We start from the raw sequence: 19,846 nt of genomic DNA, 5'->3' as shown, positions 1-19,846 counted from the left end.
CAGGCCACCAGACACATTTACTGTGAGCCAAGTGCTTATAATAACTTGGACCAAGAAGATCTAAATAGGACTTTTGAGAAGCTTCATCTGATTGCTGGGTGACAAATCCTGAGAACTGAATCCTTTTAATGTTTACGAAGTCCTTAACCAGCACTGACCCTACTGCTATTTCTTGGTTTTCTCCCAAGTGCCATGAAGGACTAGGAGGAAATAACCTGGGGGTGGGGGTGGAGGGGATAAACACAAGAGAAGAAAGAAATGGAACTTCATCCTTGTTTACATGTAATTTTTTAGGAGAAAACTGAATTCTGGTAGGGGAAGCAGGCACCAGGACCAGTAAAATGAGGCCAGAATTAATATTTGCCTGGAATATAATGAAGAGGAAGAGGCTGGATTCACCAGGAAAGGGCAAGGTTTGTGGGAGTTGCCCATGTATGCTGGTCCCCCAATTAACTCCATACTGCACCCTAACACCCGGGTCTCTAACATTTTCTGCACCCATTATGAAGGTTAGACAAAAGGAGGCTTTCACTGACCAGCTTGTTAGGCCTCTCTCAATACCCAGCACACTTAGGATGCTAAAGCAGGGATATTTGAAACCACGTTGAGAGGTAGAGAACAAGCCTTTGAGTTGTCACTTTTCCAGATTCTAGGTAGCCTGGGGAAATTCTAGTCATTTACTGAAGGACTGGGCTCAAATGAGGTAGAATTCAGGAACTGAAGACTTTCTGGACCATAACAAGTCTAGCAGCCCACTGCCTTTCCCAGACCCCAGCCCAGGAAAGGGGAGACGTTACCCTGTTTGCAAGGCCAACTCACTAGATCTTCTTTCTAGCTCTCCAAAAGGCCTAGAGACCTGGGGAAATGTCCTCATTCTTGCTCCCTCTAACCCTGAAGCTCCTGGTCCCAGGCCCAGCCGGGAGGTTCAGGAAGCCAGGGCGAATCCATCAACTGTCTCCGCCTCTCCTATGCCTGTGCCCCTTCATCTTCCCGTAGTTATGCTCCAGCCGGGAGGCGCGGCACTTGCTCACAGCCTGCTCAACCGCTGGCAGGTTCAGGCTAGTCTGGGGCGGGGACTTGGGAGAGACTTAAAGTTGAGGAGGGTGGGGACCCAGGCCCATCTTTAAAGGCCTGGAACTGGCACTAAGGCACCCCGACACCCGGCGAAGGCCCTGGGCTGTCCCAAGAAGTGCAGGATTCTGCTCCCCATCGCCCAAGTTGTCAGAGGCCCCCCATGGGTCGCTACCGCATCCGTGTGGCCACTGGAGCCTGGCTCTTCTCTGGGTCGCACAACCGTGTGCAGCTGTGGCTGGTCGGGGTGCGCGGGGAGTCAGAGCTGGAGCTGCAGCTGCGACCCACGCGGGGCCAGGTCAGCAGGGGAAGCTGGGACCCCGATTCTGGTCCCGGACCAGGCAGGGCTCGGGGTGGGAGGCAACAGCTGCTGCTCAGACTTTATGGGCTGGGGTCTGGAGAAGGCAGTCGGCGCCTCTCCTGGCCGGAGAGAGGATCAGAACCTGGGCCTGGGCTGGGCTCAACCCCTTTCTACCTCCCCGCGACCGTGGTCCTCAGCAGCCTCCACTCCTTCCCCAATTGACCACAGGCCAATGTCATTATGGGATCAGTGGTCAAAGGGGAAGGTCCTCGGAGAGCACCAGCGCAGTGAGAGCTCAGTTCCTGGACGGGTATAGGTGATGGTGTTCAGTCCTCATTTCAAGGCACTGCGGGTAACACCTTGCGTCCCTTGTTTTCCCTGTGCGAGGAGTGCCTGAGATCCACCTCCCCCGCATCCCCCCCCTCCCAGTGTCTGAAGAAGGGAACAAAGGGATGCCTTATCACCAGCCTCCACAGGGTCTCCTGAATCCCCAATAAAACGGCCCCTCCGGGGTGCCTGCTACTAAGTCTTGTGGCGTTCTGCACCTTACAGGAATTGGAGTTTGAGCACGATGTTCCCGAGGACTTAGGGCCACTGCAGTTCGTGAAGCTATGCAAACACCACTCCCTGGTGGACAACGCATGGTTCTGCGACCGCATCACAGTGCAAGGGCCCGGAGACTGCGTGGAGGCTGCCTTCCCATGCTACCGCTGGGTGCAGGGCAAAGGCGTGTTGAGCCTGCCGGAAGGCACCGGTGAGCGGCCGCTTCCCGGACTTGGGAGCGGGGCATTGGGACTAGGGGGAGCGGAGGGAGTAGCAGTGAGGAAGATCAGAGGGGCTTTGAAAAAAGTGAGTGCTCATCAGATTAAGGGTGGGGAAGGCAGAAAACGGAGGAAAGTTATAAAGTCCCAAAGTTACACATAGAATTAAAAAGGTGGAAGTGGGACTGGACAGAGAAATAAGTGATGTGTAGATCCCATTACGCAAGGTGAGGACAAGAATGGGAGTTGCAGCAATGCTGGAAAACTGAAGAGTCAGAGTGAACACTGAAAGTTCTGTATGTGACTGGGAACTAGCTAGGGCAGGGACAGGTAAGGGTAGCACATAGAATAGGGGATAGTGGGTGATCCGTGGGAGGAGACAGTTAAGGGAAGTGAACAGTATGACATGGAGAGGTGCTGTGGTTGAAAAACATGGAGACAACTGGGAGGGCAGGGATGGGGATGAATGAGGACAGCAAATATTGAATCAGTTACTGTGAGAAATAAGAAAAACGAATACAGAGACAAAGGAATACAAGAACAGCAAGGATGGAAACATTAAATATAGATATGACGACTTTGAGATAGGTGAGTATAAGTGCTGTAAGAGCAGGAAGAAGTCAGTGAATATAGACTATAATGGTAAGTCTAACATGAAGTCAGTTAAAGAAAGCAAACAGAGCTTTGAGGACAGTTGAAGGTGTGGCAGGTGAGGTTCAAGAAGTGAAATGCACCAAAACAATATATAGTACACATAGGTGGGGGCAAAGGAGTGTTTAAGATTTTATCACGTTAATTCAGGCGATTTATCTAGTCATAGATATTGATGAAACAGGATCAGGTAAGGAAAGAGTTAAGGGACATGAAAGGGTGGCAAAAATGACATTTTTGTCTCGAGGCAAGAGATGAAGGCTGAGATAAGTGAAATCAGGAGTGCAAGATTGGCTAAGATGGGATAAATGTGTCTGGAGAATCAATGAAATGAGGCAGAGCCAGAGATAAAAGCAACAGTATGAATGAACACATGGACTGTGCCTATGAAAAGGAAGGTGAGGACAGGCAGGGGAAAGCATAAGATCACATAAAACTGTGTGGCCAATGGTCTTACTGCCTCCCCAGCCCGCCTGGCAGGAGACAATGCATTGGATGTGTTTCAGAAGTATCGAGAGAAGGAACTGAAGGAAAGACGACAGACATACTGGTGACCACCCACCCATATCAGGCCCCCAAAATGTACCTCCCTCTTCTGACCCTGCCCACATCACTGACCTGGACACCCTCCCTGAAGCCTTGTCCCTATCTCCTAGCTGGGCCACCTGGAAGGAAGGGTTACCCCTGACGATTGCTGCAGGCTGTAAGGATGAACTACCTCTAAATATGAGATTCCACGAGGAGAAGAGGCTGGACTTTGAATGGACACTGAAGGCGGGGTAAGGAAAAGCCCAGAGCTCAGAGTGGAATAAGGGCAGGGAGATCTAAGGATGGTGGTAAACGGTGAGGGGCTAAGGAATCAGCAAATGAGTTCATACCTCGATACCTGTCCTAGGGCACTGGAGATGATGCTCAAGCGTGCTTATACCCTCCTGAACTCCTGGAAACACCTGGAGGATTTTGATCAGATCTTCTGGGGCCAAAAGAGCACCCTGGCTGGTCAGTGGTTCCCCCAGGTCTCTATAATCCCTTGATGGCCCCTTTTGATGACCTGCCCTTCACACTCCATAGTCCCCCATAACTCTCCTTGCCAGGTGAGACCTTGTTGTTCCTGGTTTCTCAGAAAAGTCCTCAAGAAAAAAAGGGGGGGGGGCCTGGATACAGGGTGGTAATCTGCCTGAATCACTGTGGTAGAACCTAGAAGAGGGACAATGGATTATGGTGAATATCCTCCTACCCTCCACCCTGATCCCACAGAGAAGGTTCGCCAGTGCTGGCAGGATGACGAGTTTTTTAGCTACCAGTTCCTCAATGGTGCCAACCCCATGATGTTGAGACGTTCCACCTCTCTGCCCTCCCGGCTAGTGCTGCCCTCAGGAATGGAGGAGCTTCAGGCCCAGCTGGAGAAAGAACTCCAGGTACCTCTTCCTACCCTCCATTGTTCTGCCTTTGACTGTGTAGGGAGGAGAAATGGTGAAGGGGAGGGACCAACTATGAGTCAGGGAAGAGACCGTGATAAACCACTGTCCTTTGGTGCAGAGTCCTATGCTGAAAAAGCCCAGAGATGATAATGTAGGGGAAATGAGGAGCTGCCAGCATGGATTCCCAGAGTGTAGATGGGGCCAGAGATGTTAGCAGGAACTATGATATTCCCTGATTGATGTCAATGCTCCCAGTATTCAAGGGCAGGGAGAAAGATGAAGCACCATCAGGTGGGGAAAACTGGTGAGCTCTCCTGGAGGAGGGCTGGGTTGGAAAAAGATGAGCTAGATGTGAGGCAGACGAGCAAGCTGGATGTGAGCATGTCCACACACATGCATGTTTGGATTCAGTGGCAGTAGTAGTCAGGGGAACCTCTGTGGATTACTTGGCAGAGGAGGTGAGATTTGGACAGGGGGTGCAAGAGTGTTTGATGAGCTGGTGGGAGCCAAACACAGGGAGCAGAGCCCTGGGGAATGGGGAAGGAGCCTGGCCATCTTGACAAGAAGAGTTTATAATGCCTATGATGCAAATTGGACTGAGAAGCTTGGTTCTAAACCCAGATCTGCTATCACACTTCTGTACAAGGCATCAACCCACACTAGACTGTTTCTTAATTATTTTAAAATGAGAGGAATGGACCAGATGCTCTGGTTCTGTCAGTAGGACTGTAGTACTGATATAGGATCATGGCAAGAAGCTAGATAAGTGTCTTTAAATGTCTTCCCCACTTTGCCCTGGCCCTCTGAGGGTTGAACTCTAATAATCATGGATATATTTCTCCTTTCTCTAGAACGATTCCCTGTTTGAAGCTGACTTTATCCTGCTGGATGGAATTCCAGCCAATGTGATCAGAGGAGAGAAGCAGTATCTGGCTGCCCCCCTTGTCATGATGAGGATGGAACCTAGTGGGAAGCTGCTACCCATGGTCATCCAGGTGAGGTGCTCTGGGCATTTTCCCTTCCAATGCTCCTCTATGTTCAACTCAACCTCCGGGTTGGGACCCAGGAACCCAGCTCCCTGGCTCTTGGCTCCTAAATTCCGGCCTCATGCAGTGAGACGCGTCCTCATGTCACTCCTTGCTTGCAGCCTGATTTCCCCCTGACTCACCCAACTGGAAGTACTTGTTCAAGAGTCATAATGGCCATTTGGAGTTCTCATCCTATACACAGTGGTTCTCAAACTTTAGTGTGCATCAGAACCGCCTAAAGGGCTTGTTAAAACACAAGTTGCTGGGTACCACTACCAGATTTTCTGATTCAGTAGATCTGGGGTGGAGACTGAAAATTTGCATTTCTAACAAGTTCCAAAGTAATGCTGATGCTGCTAGTTTGGAAACACATAACGAGAATGGCTATTTAATCTCTCAGTACCCTCTGACTCTAAATACCCATTGTCTCCTGAATATCTTTTATCTCAAAGTTCTCAACAGTCAGTGAACAAATCCTGTCACTCACACATCCAGCTCCTCCTTTTCATCCTCCCACCCTAACTCAGATTCCCATCATGTTCCTCCCAAATCACTGTTCGGATCTCCTTAGTGGACGCTTGCTTCTCTCTCTCCTCCTTTGAACCTGACTCCATGGCACTCACATGGGACCACAGCTAGTGAGATGCAAAGTAGAAGGTCCTCATTCCTCCTACTAGATTATAACCTCCTGGAAAATAATAATCTTACTTACTCTTCTTTTTCCCCCCAAGAAGGCTGACCATAATGTCATACATAAAGTAGGAGTTCAATAAATGCTTAATTTCTTTTTCCCAGATCCAGCCTCCCAGCCCCAACTTTCCCACCCCACCACTGTTCCTGCCCTCAGATCCTCCACTTGCCTGGCTCCTGGCAAAGTCCTGGGTACGAACTTCAGATTTTCAACTGCACCAGCTCCAATACCATCTGCTGAACACTCATCTGGTGGCTGAAGTTGTTGCTGTTGCCACCATGAGGTGCCTCCCAGGACTGCACCCTGTCTTTAAGGTAAATCCTCTGCCTTCCATGTCCCATCTCCTTCAGACCCAAGAGAGGAAATTGCCAATATCAAATGATACTGCAGCAGCAAAAATTATTTCATATCAATTATTATTATTTTATATCAATTTATGAAAGAGGGGAGATAAGAAGGAAGACTATATCAATATCTTAAGATTTGTATTTTAATTGAGTCAAGTCACTTAATGTTTCTTCAGGCCATATTATAAGGAGACCATCTGAAATTCCAGAGATCTGACAATCTAGCAATGGGCCTGGAGTATTGCTAGAATATCGTTAGTAAAACAAAAGCCTTGCTCCTGCCTTAGGAGATTTATTATTTAGCGAGGAAGACAAGTGCTGCCCATAATCACCAACCAGAGAACAATATCTGGAACTAGAATTTCAAATTACAAGAAACACCCTGTAAGTACTATAGTAGTGATGGAGAATGTCCTGCCTCAACAGAGGAATCTGCTAAGTATGAACAGATCAAGGCAAGGAGAGCAGGCTATCTACCTAGCAACGAGGAGGGAAAAAACATGCAAGGCAGTGACAGTAATGAAAAGGAAATCAAAGACTTGATAAAGGGAGGAAATATCAGGTGCACATGACTTGGAATAAGACTAGAGAGAGAAAAGTCAGAGGTCTAAGCTTCTGTAACACCTAAGAGCCCATGGGGTGGGCGTGTCATAATTTATAACAAAGTGAGTTCAGTATCTACTGCTAGGCAGAAGGTGGCAGCAAAATAAGACTTGTGCTTGCTTTAAAATGATCTCAAAATCTTGATGACACTTTAGATATAAGGAACGTGGCAGAAAAGGTATAACACTGATAAAAGCTTATGAACTAGAGCAACTGTCAAAAACAGCCAAGCAGGAGAAGAAGCCAGTTTGGAAGCAAACATGAGGCATTTGGTGTTAGGTCCATGGAATTTGATATGTTGGCAAGATATGCACTAAGTACCTGGTAAGGAGAACAACTGAACAGTGTTTCAAGTTGGGGGCCTAACACCCCAACCCCCCAAGCCTGGCCAATAGTAGCTATGGCCTAATTGAGTCTGGGGTAACACAGACAAGATGGAGACCTCTGTGATTAATAGAATCTTGGATTTTACTTATTTCATGGTGCTCCTGCATCACCATCTTCTGCTCATCTTAAAAAGGTTAAGCCTCTATCCACATTTAAAATCCCCCTTTACTAGTTAGTCCCTTTCCCCACCTATATCCACTCATCAAAAACAACTTCAGTACACATAGGAAATCCAAGTTGTTATCAGACACACAAGAGAACCTGCAAATGTCATAAACATTATGTGTGCAGGCGCTGGATTCAGACTGCCGGAGTCGGATTCTTAAATCCTAATCTTGGTACTTACCAGATGCTTGCTTCAGTGTCCTCATCTCTAAATGAGGACAATAAGAGCTCTATCGTGGGGCTGCTGAAGAATCAAAGTGACATAATGTGACACTGTCTCAAAGCTACAAAAACTGTTAGTTCTTACAATTATTATTACTATTATTAGGAGTTGTTTCTCCTCGGGTATCTTCTCTCCTCATGTAGACTTGGGGCTATGACGCTCAGCATCTTTCATGAACTATCTGAAAAGTTTTAGACTAATGTAAGCTGCTTTGCCATTTTGACACCAGATGCCTCACTTGCATTCGCCTTCTGTGTCCAGTATCAACAACTCAGATAAATACCAGCACTGCATGAAACCTGTATATAACCAGGTGGAAATGAAGACAAAATAGTCTGAGATTAAAAAAAAAAAGTATGTGATTTATCAGGTGACCTTTTTTAATACCCAAGGAAAGGTATTTTTTAAAAAGCCATTAAAAACAGAGAGAGCCTAACTGCCCAGTTGGGACTGGGGCAGATTCCATGACAGCCCCTCTGCTGCTTAAGTAGGTAAGCTCAATGTGGCTCTTCTTATTCTGACTAAAGGTACCCACCCCCAAAAAAACAACAGTGAAGTGACCAGAAGATGAAGGTGTGGCTTTGATACTGAACAGAGAGGAAAATATAAGCTATGAGGACACAAATGATAGAAATATAAAAGAAAATCAAGAGGGGCTGATTCTTAAAGTTACATATATGCATGGTGGAAATAATGAAGATAAATGTTAACAGCTGTGACTTGAGGACTTTTGTATGTACTAAAGCCTCTTCGTACATCACTCACATAAACATCACTCTGTTGACAAATGAGATGCTACATAGGTGATGAGACAAATGAGGTGATAGACAGAAGATGAGACAGATTAACCCTTAGAAGGTCCACTACCTCGGATGAGGATCAAAGTGAGTGGCAAAGTATAGGTTAAAACCCAGGTCAGTCTAGCTCCAGAGCCTGACTCACAGAGTAAAGAGCATGAGACTACGTGATCAGAGAAGCAGAAGGAGACCAGCCTGCAAAGGCAATGACAGGGAGAAAAGCATCAAGAGGAGAGAAGTCCAACATGTTGGATGCCACTCCCTAATAAGGAAGGACCCAAGCACAGTCTCCATTAACCACCCCCTCCAATCTTCTCCATCTAGCTCCTGATCCCACACATGCGCTACACCATGGAGATCAACACCCGGGCGCGGACCCAACTCATCTCAGATGGAGGTATATTTGATAAGGTAAGGAAATAATGGGGTGTGAGGCCACCTAATCATCAAACTCTCTATGATCTCCTGCCACTTTCAGGACCCCAGACCAACCTGTGTGAATGCCCTGACCCTTAAACCCAGGAGCCTGTCCCTTTATATTGATGTCTTTAAATGTGAAAACTCCACATCTGAACCACTTATACACTATGCTCTGCCTTTTTCCTCAAGGCCTCTCATCTCTCTTGTCCCAGGCAGTCAGCACAGGTGGAGGGGGCCATGTGCAGTTACTCCGTCGGGCCATGACTCAGTTGACCTACCGCTCCCTCTGTCCTCCTGATGATCTCGCTGACCGGGGCCTACTGGGAATCCCAAGTGCTCTCTATGCTCATGATGCTTTACGGCTCTGGAAGGTCATTGCTCGGTGGGTGAGAGTGGGAGCTGAGAAATGGAGGGTAATTGGAGAGCTGAGAAATAGAAGGTAATTGGGGCTGAGGTCAGCATGGAATGAAAGGAACCTGAAACAAAAAAAGTCCAGACGGGGGGAGTGGAGCAGAGGATTCAATCCTGGGAGGGATGAAGAAAGTGAGGAGTCAGTGGTAGAGTCTAATAAGGAAGAGACTGGGATGGAGGTAGAGAGCCTAAGCCCGGAAAGCTGTGGATGGGGGAGATTGAAGGATCTGGACAAATCAGGACTTTTGTTAGGAAGGATAGCTATCAACCATGTATAGAGAAATCCTAGAACTAATGACCCACATTTTACTCCTTTCTAATCTAGTGTAGTAAGGGCTGGGGAATGTCCCAAAAGGCAAGTCTAGAAGAATCTATACTCAGACACGATGGGAGTCTGTTGTACAGAGACCACAGAAATAGAGCAGAGGTTAGAGGCTATAGCCTTCTACTCTCAAGGGGCTCAGCTCCCTTCTCCTCTGGGCAGATATGTGGAGGAGATTGTCCACCTCTTCTACCATGGGGATGATGTCGTGAGAGGTGACCCTGAGCTGCAGGCCTGGTGTCGAGAGATCACTGAGGTTGGTCTGTGCCAGGCCCAGGACCGAGGTGAGATCCCTCCACAGAGAAGGGGGTTCATCGGACACACTGTCCAGAGCCCCTTCTCAGCCTTGCCCTTCTGGGGACATGACCCAACCCCTCTTCACCCATTTCCCCTCCATACATGAAGCATCTGGATCCCATTCCCACCTCCTAAGACTCTGGACAATTCTAGATACCCAAGGATTCTCCTTCTTAGAGACCCTGGCCATCAGCATTTTTGTCTATCTCCCACACTTAGTCACAGATGCCCCCAACCTGCCATAGCATGAGCCCCAGTGAATCCAGAGCGCCAGAACCATAGCCAGTGAGGGATTTGCCCAGGCACCACTGGGGCTCACAGTCTCTCTTCGTGATTGTCTATTTTTCTACCTGAGGATATGAATGGGAAGATTTTTCCACCAAAGCCTACAATAACTCACTGTTTTTCCTCTCTTCTTCCTGCTACTATTCAGCACCCACAGAGGGTCTAAACATACTGTACACTCTACCACAGTACAAGGTCGTTTCTAGGTACAAATTCAGTACTATACATGCTTTGTCTCAAATCCAAACTCAGTGCCCTGTCCCATAGGGCTCATGCTCCTTTGACCAATACAGCCTCCTCCCACCCCCAGTGGGATCTAGCCACTAGCTTAGGATCTAGTCACTAGTTTTAGCAACCCCATCCACATTTAACCACTGGGGCAGCAATAGCCTTTCTTGAACTGTTCTAGGTTCACCTCCTCTCTCTCACACACACGGGCCAGCGGGGACTGCTTCAAATCGTCCTTCGGTACCTACTCCTCACACTTCACACTAACATTGCTGCCAAAAGACATTTACTAGGGAGCCATTATGGCTAGGCTCTGGAAATACAGCAAGCAATAAACCAATACCTACATTCTGGGGAAGCCTCTCTCTGGGTAATCTGAGGCTGTACCACTCCCACCCTTCCAGGACCAAACTTCTCTAGGACATCTCAGTACTGTCCCTTAAGCTCCACATATCCCCAAAAGACTCTTCTTCCTCTCCTGGCAATATTTCCCCAACCAGCATCTACTACATTTGGAAAATAAAACATTCACATGTTAACTTTAACCTCCACTACCTGCCTCTCATTCTCTCTCCCTCACTTCTCATAGCTCACCTTTGCCTAATTTTCCCAGCAGACTTGTTAGAGAAAATGTGCCAAAATTAAAAATAGCAGTCAGGAACCAGAGTTCAAGGTCAGCCTCTGCCTTTTTCCAACTATGAGTCCTTACAAGCAGTTTAATCTCTCTGGTCTTTTTTTTTTTTAATCTATAAAAAAGGAGTAATTATATTTGTTCCACTTAACAGATAGGGTTACTGGGTCTCCACCTCCACTGTTAAATGAGTGGCCTGAGGAACCTTTATGGAAAACCTCTCTTGGCTGTAACACTAGAAATCTATGACTTCTCTTATTCCTCACCTTATAACTCAGGCATTTGTAATTCCCTGAGAATAGGGAATTAAAGCAGACAGTATTTGATAACTTGAACTTTTCAGCCCCTAAACCTTCCATAACGACAATAATTATCATTTACTGAGTACCAGGTGATTATGATACATTATCTCATTTATAAGGTAGATATCATCCACATTTTCCAGGTGAAGAAATTGAGTTTAGAGAGGTTAATTGGCCTAAACTATAATGCTTAAGCCTGAATTTGAAATTCATGTCTGATGCAAATATATTTGAATAAATGAACAAATACCCATCAATTCCAAAATATAGATATCCCAAGACATCAGCCTCTATTTATCTCCTCTCATGCTGTAGTTACTAAATTTGTTCCTTTCCTGTCCAGGTTTCCCTGTCTCCTTCCAGTCCCAGAATCAACTCTGCCATTTCCTTACTATGTGTGTCTTCACATGCAGTGCCCAGCATGGGGCCATCAATCAAGGCCAGGTATGACTAGTTGAAAACCTGGGACCCTGAAAGCAAGTGTCTAGACTTTGGGATGACAAACGGAGAAATGAGGATTCAAACCCTAAGTACCAGGATACTAGGGTTGTACTTTCTTTCTCAGCTAGAGTGGTATGCCTGGGTCCCTAATGCCCCATGCACAATGCGGATGCCCCCACCCACTACCAAGGAAGATGTGACAATGGCCACAGTTATGGGCTCACTACCTGATGTCCAACAGAGCTGTCTTCAAATGACCATCACATGGCATCTGGGTCGACGCCAGCCAGATATGGTAAGAGAGAATTCTGAAGAAAGGAAATGACAGTTGGAAGGGAAACATCAGAGTGAGGGGCTAAGTTCCAGGTTCTTCTGCCTTCAGACCTGACACTGATTCTTTGTTATTTCTTAGGTGCCTCTGGGGCATCACAAAGAAAAGTATTTCTCAGGCCCCAAGGCCGAGGCTGTACTAAACCAATTCCAAACAGATCTGGAAAACTTGGAAAGGGAAATTACAGCCCGGAATGAGCAACTTGACTTGCCCTACGAATACTTGAAGCCCAGCCACATAGAGAACAGTATTACCATCTGAGCTCTAAGGTGCCCTCTGTGCCCTGCCCATCCTGCCTGGAAAACTTCAGATCGGCTCTAGGACTGACATTTCCATTTCAAATTTCCTAGATTCCTAAGTCTCTGCTGCTTGGGCTCTATTTCTTCCCCCAACTAAATCCCCTACATCAGTATCCCACTAGTCCAGGGAGGCTACAAACCTTTTCTGTAAAAAAAAAAAAAAACCAGATAATAAAGTTTTAGGCTTTGTAGGGCACACCATCTGTCATAACTACTCAACTCTCTCATTGTAGAGAAAAGCAGCAGCAGACAATATGAATGTGAATGAGTGTGACTGTGTTCCAATAAAACTTTATTCATGGACAATGAAATGTGAATTTCGGGTGTCACAAAATATTCTTTTGGTTTAGTCAACTATTTAAAAATGCAACACACACGCACAAACAAAAAACCTTATTATGTGTGTCTTCACGTGCAGTGCCCAGCATGGGGCCATCAATCACAGACTGCACAGCTGAATTTGGCCCCCAGTGGCAGTACCTGCACAAGGTACCCTGCTCTAGCCTAGGGCACTAACCTTACTTGCAAACATCCAGAGAATGCTCTCAGTGGTGGGCAAGAAAGATTTCTTAGGTAAATGAACTACTTCAACTAATTCTCCTTTCCCAAGAACTAGACTTCATGCTTAATGCCAAACTTAAAAATTCCTGACTCTTTGGAAACTTTCCCTCCATCCCCATTCCTCCTCTTCACACACCTACCTCCAAAATTCCAAAAATAAGAATGGTGCTCCCAGAGCAGAATAAAAAAACCTTCACCCCTAAATGGCTTTCTGCCCCTTGATCACTGTGAGGCCTGATGGGCCTCACAAAGAGACATGAAATTCATCTCTCAAGCCCCTTTAGTATGCTGGAGGTTCTATGTGTTTCCCAGGTTCCAAATTCTTTCACAACACTTTCAGAACAATGTGCACAAAATAAATGTTAAAATACCCCAAAGTTATGCTAACCATTAACAACAGCGTTTGTCTCATTCTGGAATCAAAATGACCCCTCTCAATTATATTATCTATCATCACTGTCCTCACCAGACTAAACACAACAAGCTCAGTGCAAAATTGTGTTCTTTAAACAACTCTATTTCCCTGAATAATTATTACAAATCTGTCATCAGTGAAGTATATAAACATTTTCTTTGGGGAGGATGATCTATACATATTTTTAAAATCTCGTACCATGCCTTATTCAAAGGACCTATACTCCCTTTCTTTAGTTTACAGTAAGGAAGCAAAGTGACATTTTTGTGTATTATTCCTTTCTCTAGGACATTCAGCAAGGCCACTCTCATAACTGCTCAGAATCTGCTTTCCCTGGACTTTTCCTTATGTCCATATTCTTCCTGAACTTGGCATCAAAAACTATTCAGATAACAAAATGTTACTTAAGTATTTCCAGTGCCAAGAACCTTCCAAAATGTTAAAGCATTCTAGCCACACCATCTCCTTTTACTGAGGGGAGAGAGGCCTTCTCTCTTAGTGTAAATCTCTATGTATCACCATCACAGAATACCACCTGAAACCATAGTATGAGGGGAAAAAGTCAGGTAGTTACAATCCTCTGCTGTTAACAGCTCATCACACAGCTCATCAGCCAAGGATACCAGCAGCGGTTCCCAACCCTTTAGGCACCAGAAATGGGTGCTATGAGAATCTAATGCCTGATGACCTAAGGCGGTGATGCTAGCGCTTCAATTGCTCCCCCACTCACCTCCTGCTGTGCAGCTGGGTTCTTAACTGGCCACGGACCAGTACTGGTCTATGGCCAGGGTTTGGGGACCCCTGGTTACCAGGCCTCTCGCCAAGACTTAGAACCTTTCCCAACCACCTCTATAGCCTGTTCCTCGTCATATGACTTACCGAAATTGGTCACATGACATGCCGGCTCTTTCCATTCCAACCTGGAGGGGGCGAGGGTCCAAGAAACAGGAGGCCCTTGCTCCTGCAATACTCGCTACATGGGTCAGTAAGGGACTTGGAGGGGCTGCTTTGGTTTAGACACCGCCTTTTCCCACCGAGGCCTCGCGAGGATGCGGAGTCGTCCAGCGTTCTCCTGGCGCGCCTGCCCGATGGTTGGGGCCGGAGGCCACGCCCTCTGGCCACTCTCTAGTCTTTCGGTCCTCCGCCGCGCGATCTCCCGAGTCCTTCTTTCTTTCCCCTTCTGTCCCTTCGGGCTTCCTCTTACCGCCTTTCCACTCGGCCCTTATCTAGGCGATACCCGACTCCCTTCTTCATGGCGTCGCTTCTGTGTTGTGGGCCCAAGCTGGCTGCCTGCGGTATCGTCCTCAGCGCTTGGGGCGTGATCATGTTGGTGAGGGTACTGACCGGCGAGAACCGGAGAGGGCCTGATGGGCCTCGGTGTTGGAGGGCTGGAAGACTTGGAGACCCCAGGCCTTAGAAAGCAACAAGCAGACTAGAGAGAGTGGTTGATTAACCGCTGGAGAACGAAGCAGAACTGAGATTAGAAATAGGAAATTGGAGCGGGGCGGGTAGTGGAGGAGGGATCTGGAACTTGGAATGGGAGCTGGTAAATTTGGAGACCCCTCAAGGTGAGAGGAAGAGCTGGATTCTTGAGAGATGCTTGAACTGAATGGAAGGCTGTAAGAAAAGGGAGTGCTAGTTCCCGAAATTAGTAGCTAAGGCCTTCTTTCCCCACGGCTCTATCCTCCGCACTCCAGGAAGAAATAATAGGAAGTGCCGATTTCCCCTCACCCCTTTACCCTGTCCCGTGATAAGGACGCCTCTGGGGAGGAGGATAGACTGGGTTCCTGGTCTGCTCACTTTTCCTGCCCTTGCCCTGTCACCACCTCACGCTCTGGTCCGGGCGACTCAGTCCGAATCCAGCGACAGCCACCTCTAATCCTAGCTCATTCTGGTAATTCTCAAGCCTAGATGTGGCAGCATTAGAATTGGAAGTTTAGGGAGTGAACTAGTCAAGTGCTTGAGGTCAAAACCTACCCATTCCATTCCCATTTTTCAGATTATGCTTGGAATCTTTTTCAACGTCCATTCTGCTGTGCTAATTGAGGATGTTCCCTTCACGGAGAAAGATTTTGAGTAAGTTGTCAGGTGGGAGAGGTGAGGCGGGGGCAGGCGGGAGGTGGCTCAGCCTGTAGTCAGAATTATGGGCAGGTAACTGCAGGAGGCTGGATGCGTGGGGCCCAAAGGCTAGGGAACTAAGTGCAGAGAACTGCTCTTTAGAGTAGTTAGGATTGGTCTTGGAAGTCAGACCTCAGGGGCCATCCTAAACCTACCACTGCAGGTGTGGCTTCTTTACGTATTTTACTTTTCTGTGCCTCCATCCACTTCTGCAAAGTGGATGCTTATAATGGAACTCACCCTATGGGTGAAGATTGAATAAGATAATATACGTAAAAGCACTTGAACAGTACCTGGCACATAGGAAGTGCTCGGTAAATGTTGACTATTAATGTTTCTGACATCTTGCCTAATCCTCACCCCTAGGAATGGCCCCCAGAACATATACAACCTTTACGAGCAAGTCAGCTACAACTGTTTCATCGCTGCAGGCCTTTACCTCCTCCTCGGAGGCTTTTCTTTCTGTCAAGTTCGGCTCAATAAGCGCAAGGAATATATGGTGCGTTGAAGCACGATCGCGTTTACCCTCTTCGACCCTCTCCTCTATTTAAAGACTCTCCCCACCCTCTCTCGACCCTCCATTATGGCGTCCTCTGTGGGACTTGGTTTCCCTGAATATTGAATCCCTTGTTCTCTACTCTGGCGCCCGGCCCCCGTGGAGGGAGGCTGGGGCTGGCCATCACCTGTTCCTCCGGCCCCCTAACCTTGTCCCGTACCACAATAAAGAGAAACTGTTCACAATCTTTGTGTCTGTACTTGGGCTCGCGGGGCGGGCATAGTGATTGGAGATCGGATTCCAAATAAAGTCCCGACCCCTCGACCTCGACGGAAGTGGAGTGACCCCGAGCCGGAAGTGAGGCGAGGTCTTCCACTCCTCAGTGCGCTGGGCAGCCTGAGTAACTGCGGCCGGTGAGGCACTGAGCGGCCGAGTTTGAGCCAATCAACTATGAAGAGGGGCGGGACTTCCTGCGCGTGTTGGAGCCGTTCGATCGGCCTTCTCTCCGTGGTCCCGGCTCCGTGGTGGCGGCGGCGGCGGCGGCAGCGTCTCCGTGCGGAGGCGCGCGGGGCCATGACGTCAGCGTCCACAAAGGTTCGACCTCCCACGCGGACAGCGCTCCCTGGCGGCCACGGGAGGGTGGGGTCCCCCAGTTGGCTCCTGGCTCTTCCGCCCCTGGAGGGAGGTGAACCTGGGGTGGAGCTAGGGCGTCCCGGCCGGACGGCGCGGGGGTATGCTGCGGCCCCCCATAATGCTGTTCCGCCCCCAGGTTGGAGAGATCTTCTCCGCCGCGGGTGCCGCCTTTACGAAGCTCGGGGAGCTGACGATGCAGCTGCATCCCGTGGCCGACTCTTCCCCCGCGGGGTACGTGAGTTCGGACTGAGATGTGGACGCTGAGAGCGGACGCTTAGACTCGATCACTGACACGGACACTCTCTAGTGCAGGGACAGATGTTAGTTTTAGTTTGCCTTTGTGCCCGGCACAGCGCAGAGTAAGCGTTAATAAATGATAGTTGAATAAATGACAGATAAAAACAGACCGAGGCTCATAACCCGGACTCATTTCACAGCTCTACCTTACTGCGAACCCGCAGACCATAGACCACCACCACTACTCACCCACAAAATTGTGGAATTCTCGCAGACTGGTGCAGACTTGTGTTCAAGGTTTCTGTTTATAAGACTACTTGTTGAATTAGTTTCAGTGAGCTGTTGTTTCAAGTTGATTGGGAAGGTTTTATTATAAGGTGGCAATATGTGATTGGGGGTCCACGCGGTCTTAAGAGGTTTTTTTTTGTTTTTTTTTTTTAATACGGAGACTTCTTTATGGATCCATGGGAGGGACCCCAGGGATTGGGGGGAAGGAGGCTGGTTGTTGTGGAATGCATCGCCTGGGGGCTGGCTCCACACCCCTCTCTTTCCACTTTCGCTATTCCCTCTCCCCTTCTGACAGTGCCAAGTGGACGGAGACGGAGATAGAGATGCTGAGGGCTGCTGTGAAGCGATTTGGGGACGATCTTAATCACATCAGCTGTGTCATCAAGGAACGGACAGTGTGAGGGAGGGTTGGCTGGTAGAGAAAGAGTGGGGGGTGGGCAGCTTTCTTTAATACCCCTTGTTACATCTTTCTCAGAACTCCCAGCTCAACATCTTCCCTACTTTGTTGCTAGTTTTGTTACTATCCCCTTAAGGACTGAGGATAAAAAGAGTTGTCACAGTTGGTCAGAAGTTACTAAAAATGCTGAGGTAATCAGGACCTTCCAAGAATTTGATTTTAGGTTGCCTGAGGTACCCAGTAATTTAATTTGATGAGAGTTGCCTGGTTATTTATACAGATCTTTTAAGACTACTGCAGTGTTTCCAGGGATATTGTGATTCTGAAGTAGTTGATCAGAAAGTACCTATAGATCACCAAGGCTTACCTGATAGCCTTCGACATCCAGACATCTCTCCCAGAAAAGAATCAGGCCCTTCCCACTACTCAGTTCAGGAAATCCACTCTTCACAGTCCATCTGCCCTAAGTGAGTGAAAGCTTCAGGAAAATGAGAACCCTACCACAGGGTGGGGGGCTCTAACGTAGATTCTTATCCAGGTTCCAAAGGGGCTCCCCAGTATTCCTTCAGGGTAGCCCATTACCCCTGTCCCTCCCCTCCCTACTTCCCTCAGCCTCTCTGATGACTCCCTTCCTGACCTGCCCTCTTATCTCTTCAGGGCTCAGATAAAGGCCACCGTGAAGCGCAAGGTATATGAAGACTCTGGTATCCCTCTTCCAGCTGAGTCACCCAAGAAGGGTCCCAAGAAGGTGGCATCTGGTGTCTTGTCACAACCTCCTGCTGCCCCTCCACCAAGCGGCTCCAGTGTCCCTGATGCCGGTCCCCCCATAAAGAAACAGAAAGCTGGTGAGGGCTGTGGAGTTGCTGCCTAGGGGTTAAAGGTCTCATCTGAGGTTCATTGAATTGGGCTTGGGTTAAAGAAGGACAAATCTCTCTTCATCTCCCAGTGAAGGTCCCCAGAGAGTGGCTGGGTAGGAGAGGGAGGAAGAGCTCGAAGCTTTGGGAAGCCAGGGTGGCAGTCAGGGAACCTAGAACCTAGCTTATGCCTCCCTCCCAGATGTGACACTGAGTGCCCTGAACGACTCTGACGCCAACAGTGACCTGGTGGATATTGAAGGGCTAGGAGAAACTCCTCCAGCCAAGAAACTCAACTTTGACCAGGGTAGGAGTCCTCTTCCTCCCACACCAGCAAATGGGGTTGGGGAGGAAGTGCTTTGATGGTAGGGGAGGGTCTCAGCTGGAGCCTCTTCCTGTGTATTGGGGCTTTGGAAGAAAAGGTTCTCTCATTCACAGTGCAGGCAGGGGGTTGGATGAGTAATGAGCCAGGGATTTGGGGAGGCAAGAATTATCTTGGAAGCATAGTTGGGGCTCTCTCCATCTCGGCCCATTTTACTTCCTGTTCCAGACAGCCTGACCCTGGATTCTGGCCTTCTCATGACCTCTGCTGATCTTCCTCTACTCTCTCGCTGAGCCTTCCACCTCTGACCCCACTTGCTGTTTACCCTGGACCTGTGGATCGCCTGGGACTCTGAGCAAAGCCTGCGTGAGAGGCTCGAATGGTTGCTGGGGCTGCCCACCTTGCTGTTTCTGTATAAGCATCTGCCTCCAACCCCTTTGATCTCCATCTGATGGACATTTTTATACAGAAAACAATAAAGATTTCCCTCTCAGCTTGGTGCCTTCACTTAACATTGGAGTGCAAGGGGCCATTCTCTCTCTCTATACCCCCCAGGGGCTCAACCCCTCCTGGGCAGCTCTCGCCACCCTGCCTGGAGCAGCTCAGCCAATATTGGCAGACTCTTCCCAGTGCCAATATTTCTGTGCTGCTAAAGCCAGGGGAGCTGGGTATGGGCAACAAAGACTCCACTCTGCTCTCTGGAGGCAGGACTTACTCCTAGGGTCTCAGCATTCATTATTTCTGGGACTGCCCTGGGGATTTTAGGGGACTATTTCTAGTGCTTTCATACCTCCCTCTTCCCTACTCCGCCCCCATCCCCAACCTCAAAAGAAGGCTCCAGATGTTTTTTGTGTCACTTCTCCAGGGTGGCCTCCCGGGGCCAAGCCTCAGCGGTGCCTCCCCCACCCTCGCTCTAACACCACAGTGTGGTTTGGACGTGGCCACAGTGCCGTACAAACCACAGTGTGCTGCTGGGGCGGGAGCAGGACTGGGGTGGGTTGAGAGGGAGTACAAGACAGTGCTAGGAAGACCCCCACCACCAAGAGCAGGGAAATAGAGAAGGCATAAAAGGCAAACATGGCCCCAAGAATGGTTGGGGAAAACAAGAAACC

General features: G+C 48.4%; 3 protein-coding genes and 1 long non-coding RNA gene across 9 annotated transcripts; 3 read left to right on the top strand and 1 right to left on the bottom strand.

Annotated features, from left to right (window-relative positions):
- Positions 1–1,234: 1,234 nt before the first annotated feature.
- Positions 1,235–12,375, top strand: ALOX12 (arachidonate 12-lipoxygenase, 12S type). Its single transcript, XM_016142071.2, has 14 exons — positions 1,235–1,369; positions 1,925–2,126; positions 3,253–3,334; positions 3,441–3,563; positions 3,680–3,783; positions 4,042–4,202; positions 5,057–5,200; positions 6,029–6,238; positions 8,771–8,857; positions 9,079–9,248; positions 9,762–9,883; positions 11,686–11,786; positions 11,908–12,078; positions 12,196–12,375. Exons 1-14 carry the CDS (start codon positions 1,235–1,237, stop codon positions 12,373–12,375), a joined length of 1,992 nt encoding a protein of 663 aa, XP_015997557.2.
- On the bottom strand, positions 11,141–14,259 carry LOC118603853. Its single transcript, XR_004951364.1, has 2 exons — positions 14,120–14,259; positions 11,141–12,091 (listed from the first exon to the last, which is right to left on the bottom strand). It is a non-coding gene; the product is annotated as an uncharacterized LOC118603853 (long non-coding RNA).
- Positions 14,260–14,423: 164 nt separating this feature from the next.
- Positions 14,424–16,250, top strand: RNASEK (ribonuclease K). Its single transcript, XM_016142070.2, is given in 4 exon segments — positions 14,424–14,577; positions 14,580–14,719; positions 15,389–15,465; positions 15,874–16,250. Coding segments are annotated over 4 exon segments (498 nt in total). The 5' UTR covers positions 14,424–14,438; the 3' UTR covers positions 16,016–16,250.
- Positions 16,251–16,438: 188 nt separating this feature from the next.
- CUNH17orf49 (chromosome unknown C17orf49 homolog) lies at positions 16,439–19,227 on the top strand. 6 transcript variants are annotated; one of them, XM_016142063.2, is made up of 6 exons: positions 16,456–16,597; positions 16,773–16,867; positions 17,457–17,558; positions 18,216–18,403; positions 18,615–18,719; positions 18,967–19,227. In XM_016142063.2, the coding sequence occupies exons 1-6, from the start codon at positions 16,577–16,579 to the stop codon at positions 18,969–18,971; spliced, it is 516 nt and encodes a 171-aa protein (XP_015997549.2). In that variant the 5' UTR covers positions 16,456–16,576; the 3' UTR covers positions 18,972–19,227. The 6 variants fall into 6 exon arrangements, with proteins under 6 accessions (XP_015997551.2, XP_015997549.2, XP_015997548.2 ...); XM_016142062.2 differs by having other exon boundaries at positions 18,963–19,227; XM_016142065.2 differs by lacking the exon at positions 18,615–18,719 and having other exon boundaries at positions 16,439–16,597; positions 18,963–19,227.
- The last annotated feature ends 619 nt before the right edge of the window (positions 19,228–19,846 follow it).

Source organism: Rousettus aegyptiacus, unplaced genomic scaffold (assembly GCF_014176215.1).
Source record: "Rousettus aegyptiacus isolate mRouAeg1 unplaced genomic scaffold, mRouAeg1.p scaffold_m13_p_6, whole genome shotgun sequence".
Lineage (NCBI taxonomy): Eukaryota > Metazoa > Chordata > Mammalia > Chiroptera > Pteropodidae > Rousettus > Rousettus aegyptiacus.
The sequence above is the reverse complement of the archived record's forward strand: the minus strand, read 5'-3'. Positions and strand labels throughout refer to the sequence as shown.

Excerpts from the sequence above, each read along its gene's own strand:
- CUNH17orf49 (XM_016142065.2), top strand. The coding sequence starts at position 16,454 with ATGAAGAGGGGCGGGACTTCCTGCGCGTGTTGGAGCCGTTCGATCGGC. Across the intron at positions 16,868-17,456 it reads GCCGACTCTTCCCCCGCGGG|TGCCAAGTGGACGGAGACGG; the intron begins GTACGTGAGTTC and ends CCCTTCTGACAG. Across the intron at positions 18,404-18,962 it reads CATAAAGAAACAGAAAGCTG|ACAGCCTGACCCTGGATTCT; the intron begins GTGAGGGCTGTG and ends TTCCTGTTCCAG.
- ALOX12 (XM_016142071.2), top strand. The coding sequence starts at position 1,235 with ATGGGTCGCTACCGCATCCGTGTGGCCACTGGAGCCTGGCTCTTCTCT. Across the intron at positions 8,858-9,078 it reads ATGGAGGTATATTTGATAAG|GCAGTCAGCACAGGTGGAGG; the intron begins GTAAGGAAATAA and ends CTCTTGTCCCAG. Across the intron at positions 9,249-9,761 it reads CTCTGGAAGGTCATTGCTCG|ATATGTGGAGGAGATTGTCC; the intron begins GTGGGTGAGAGT and ends TCCTCTGGGCAG.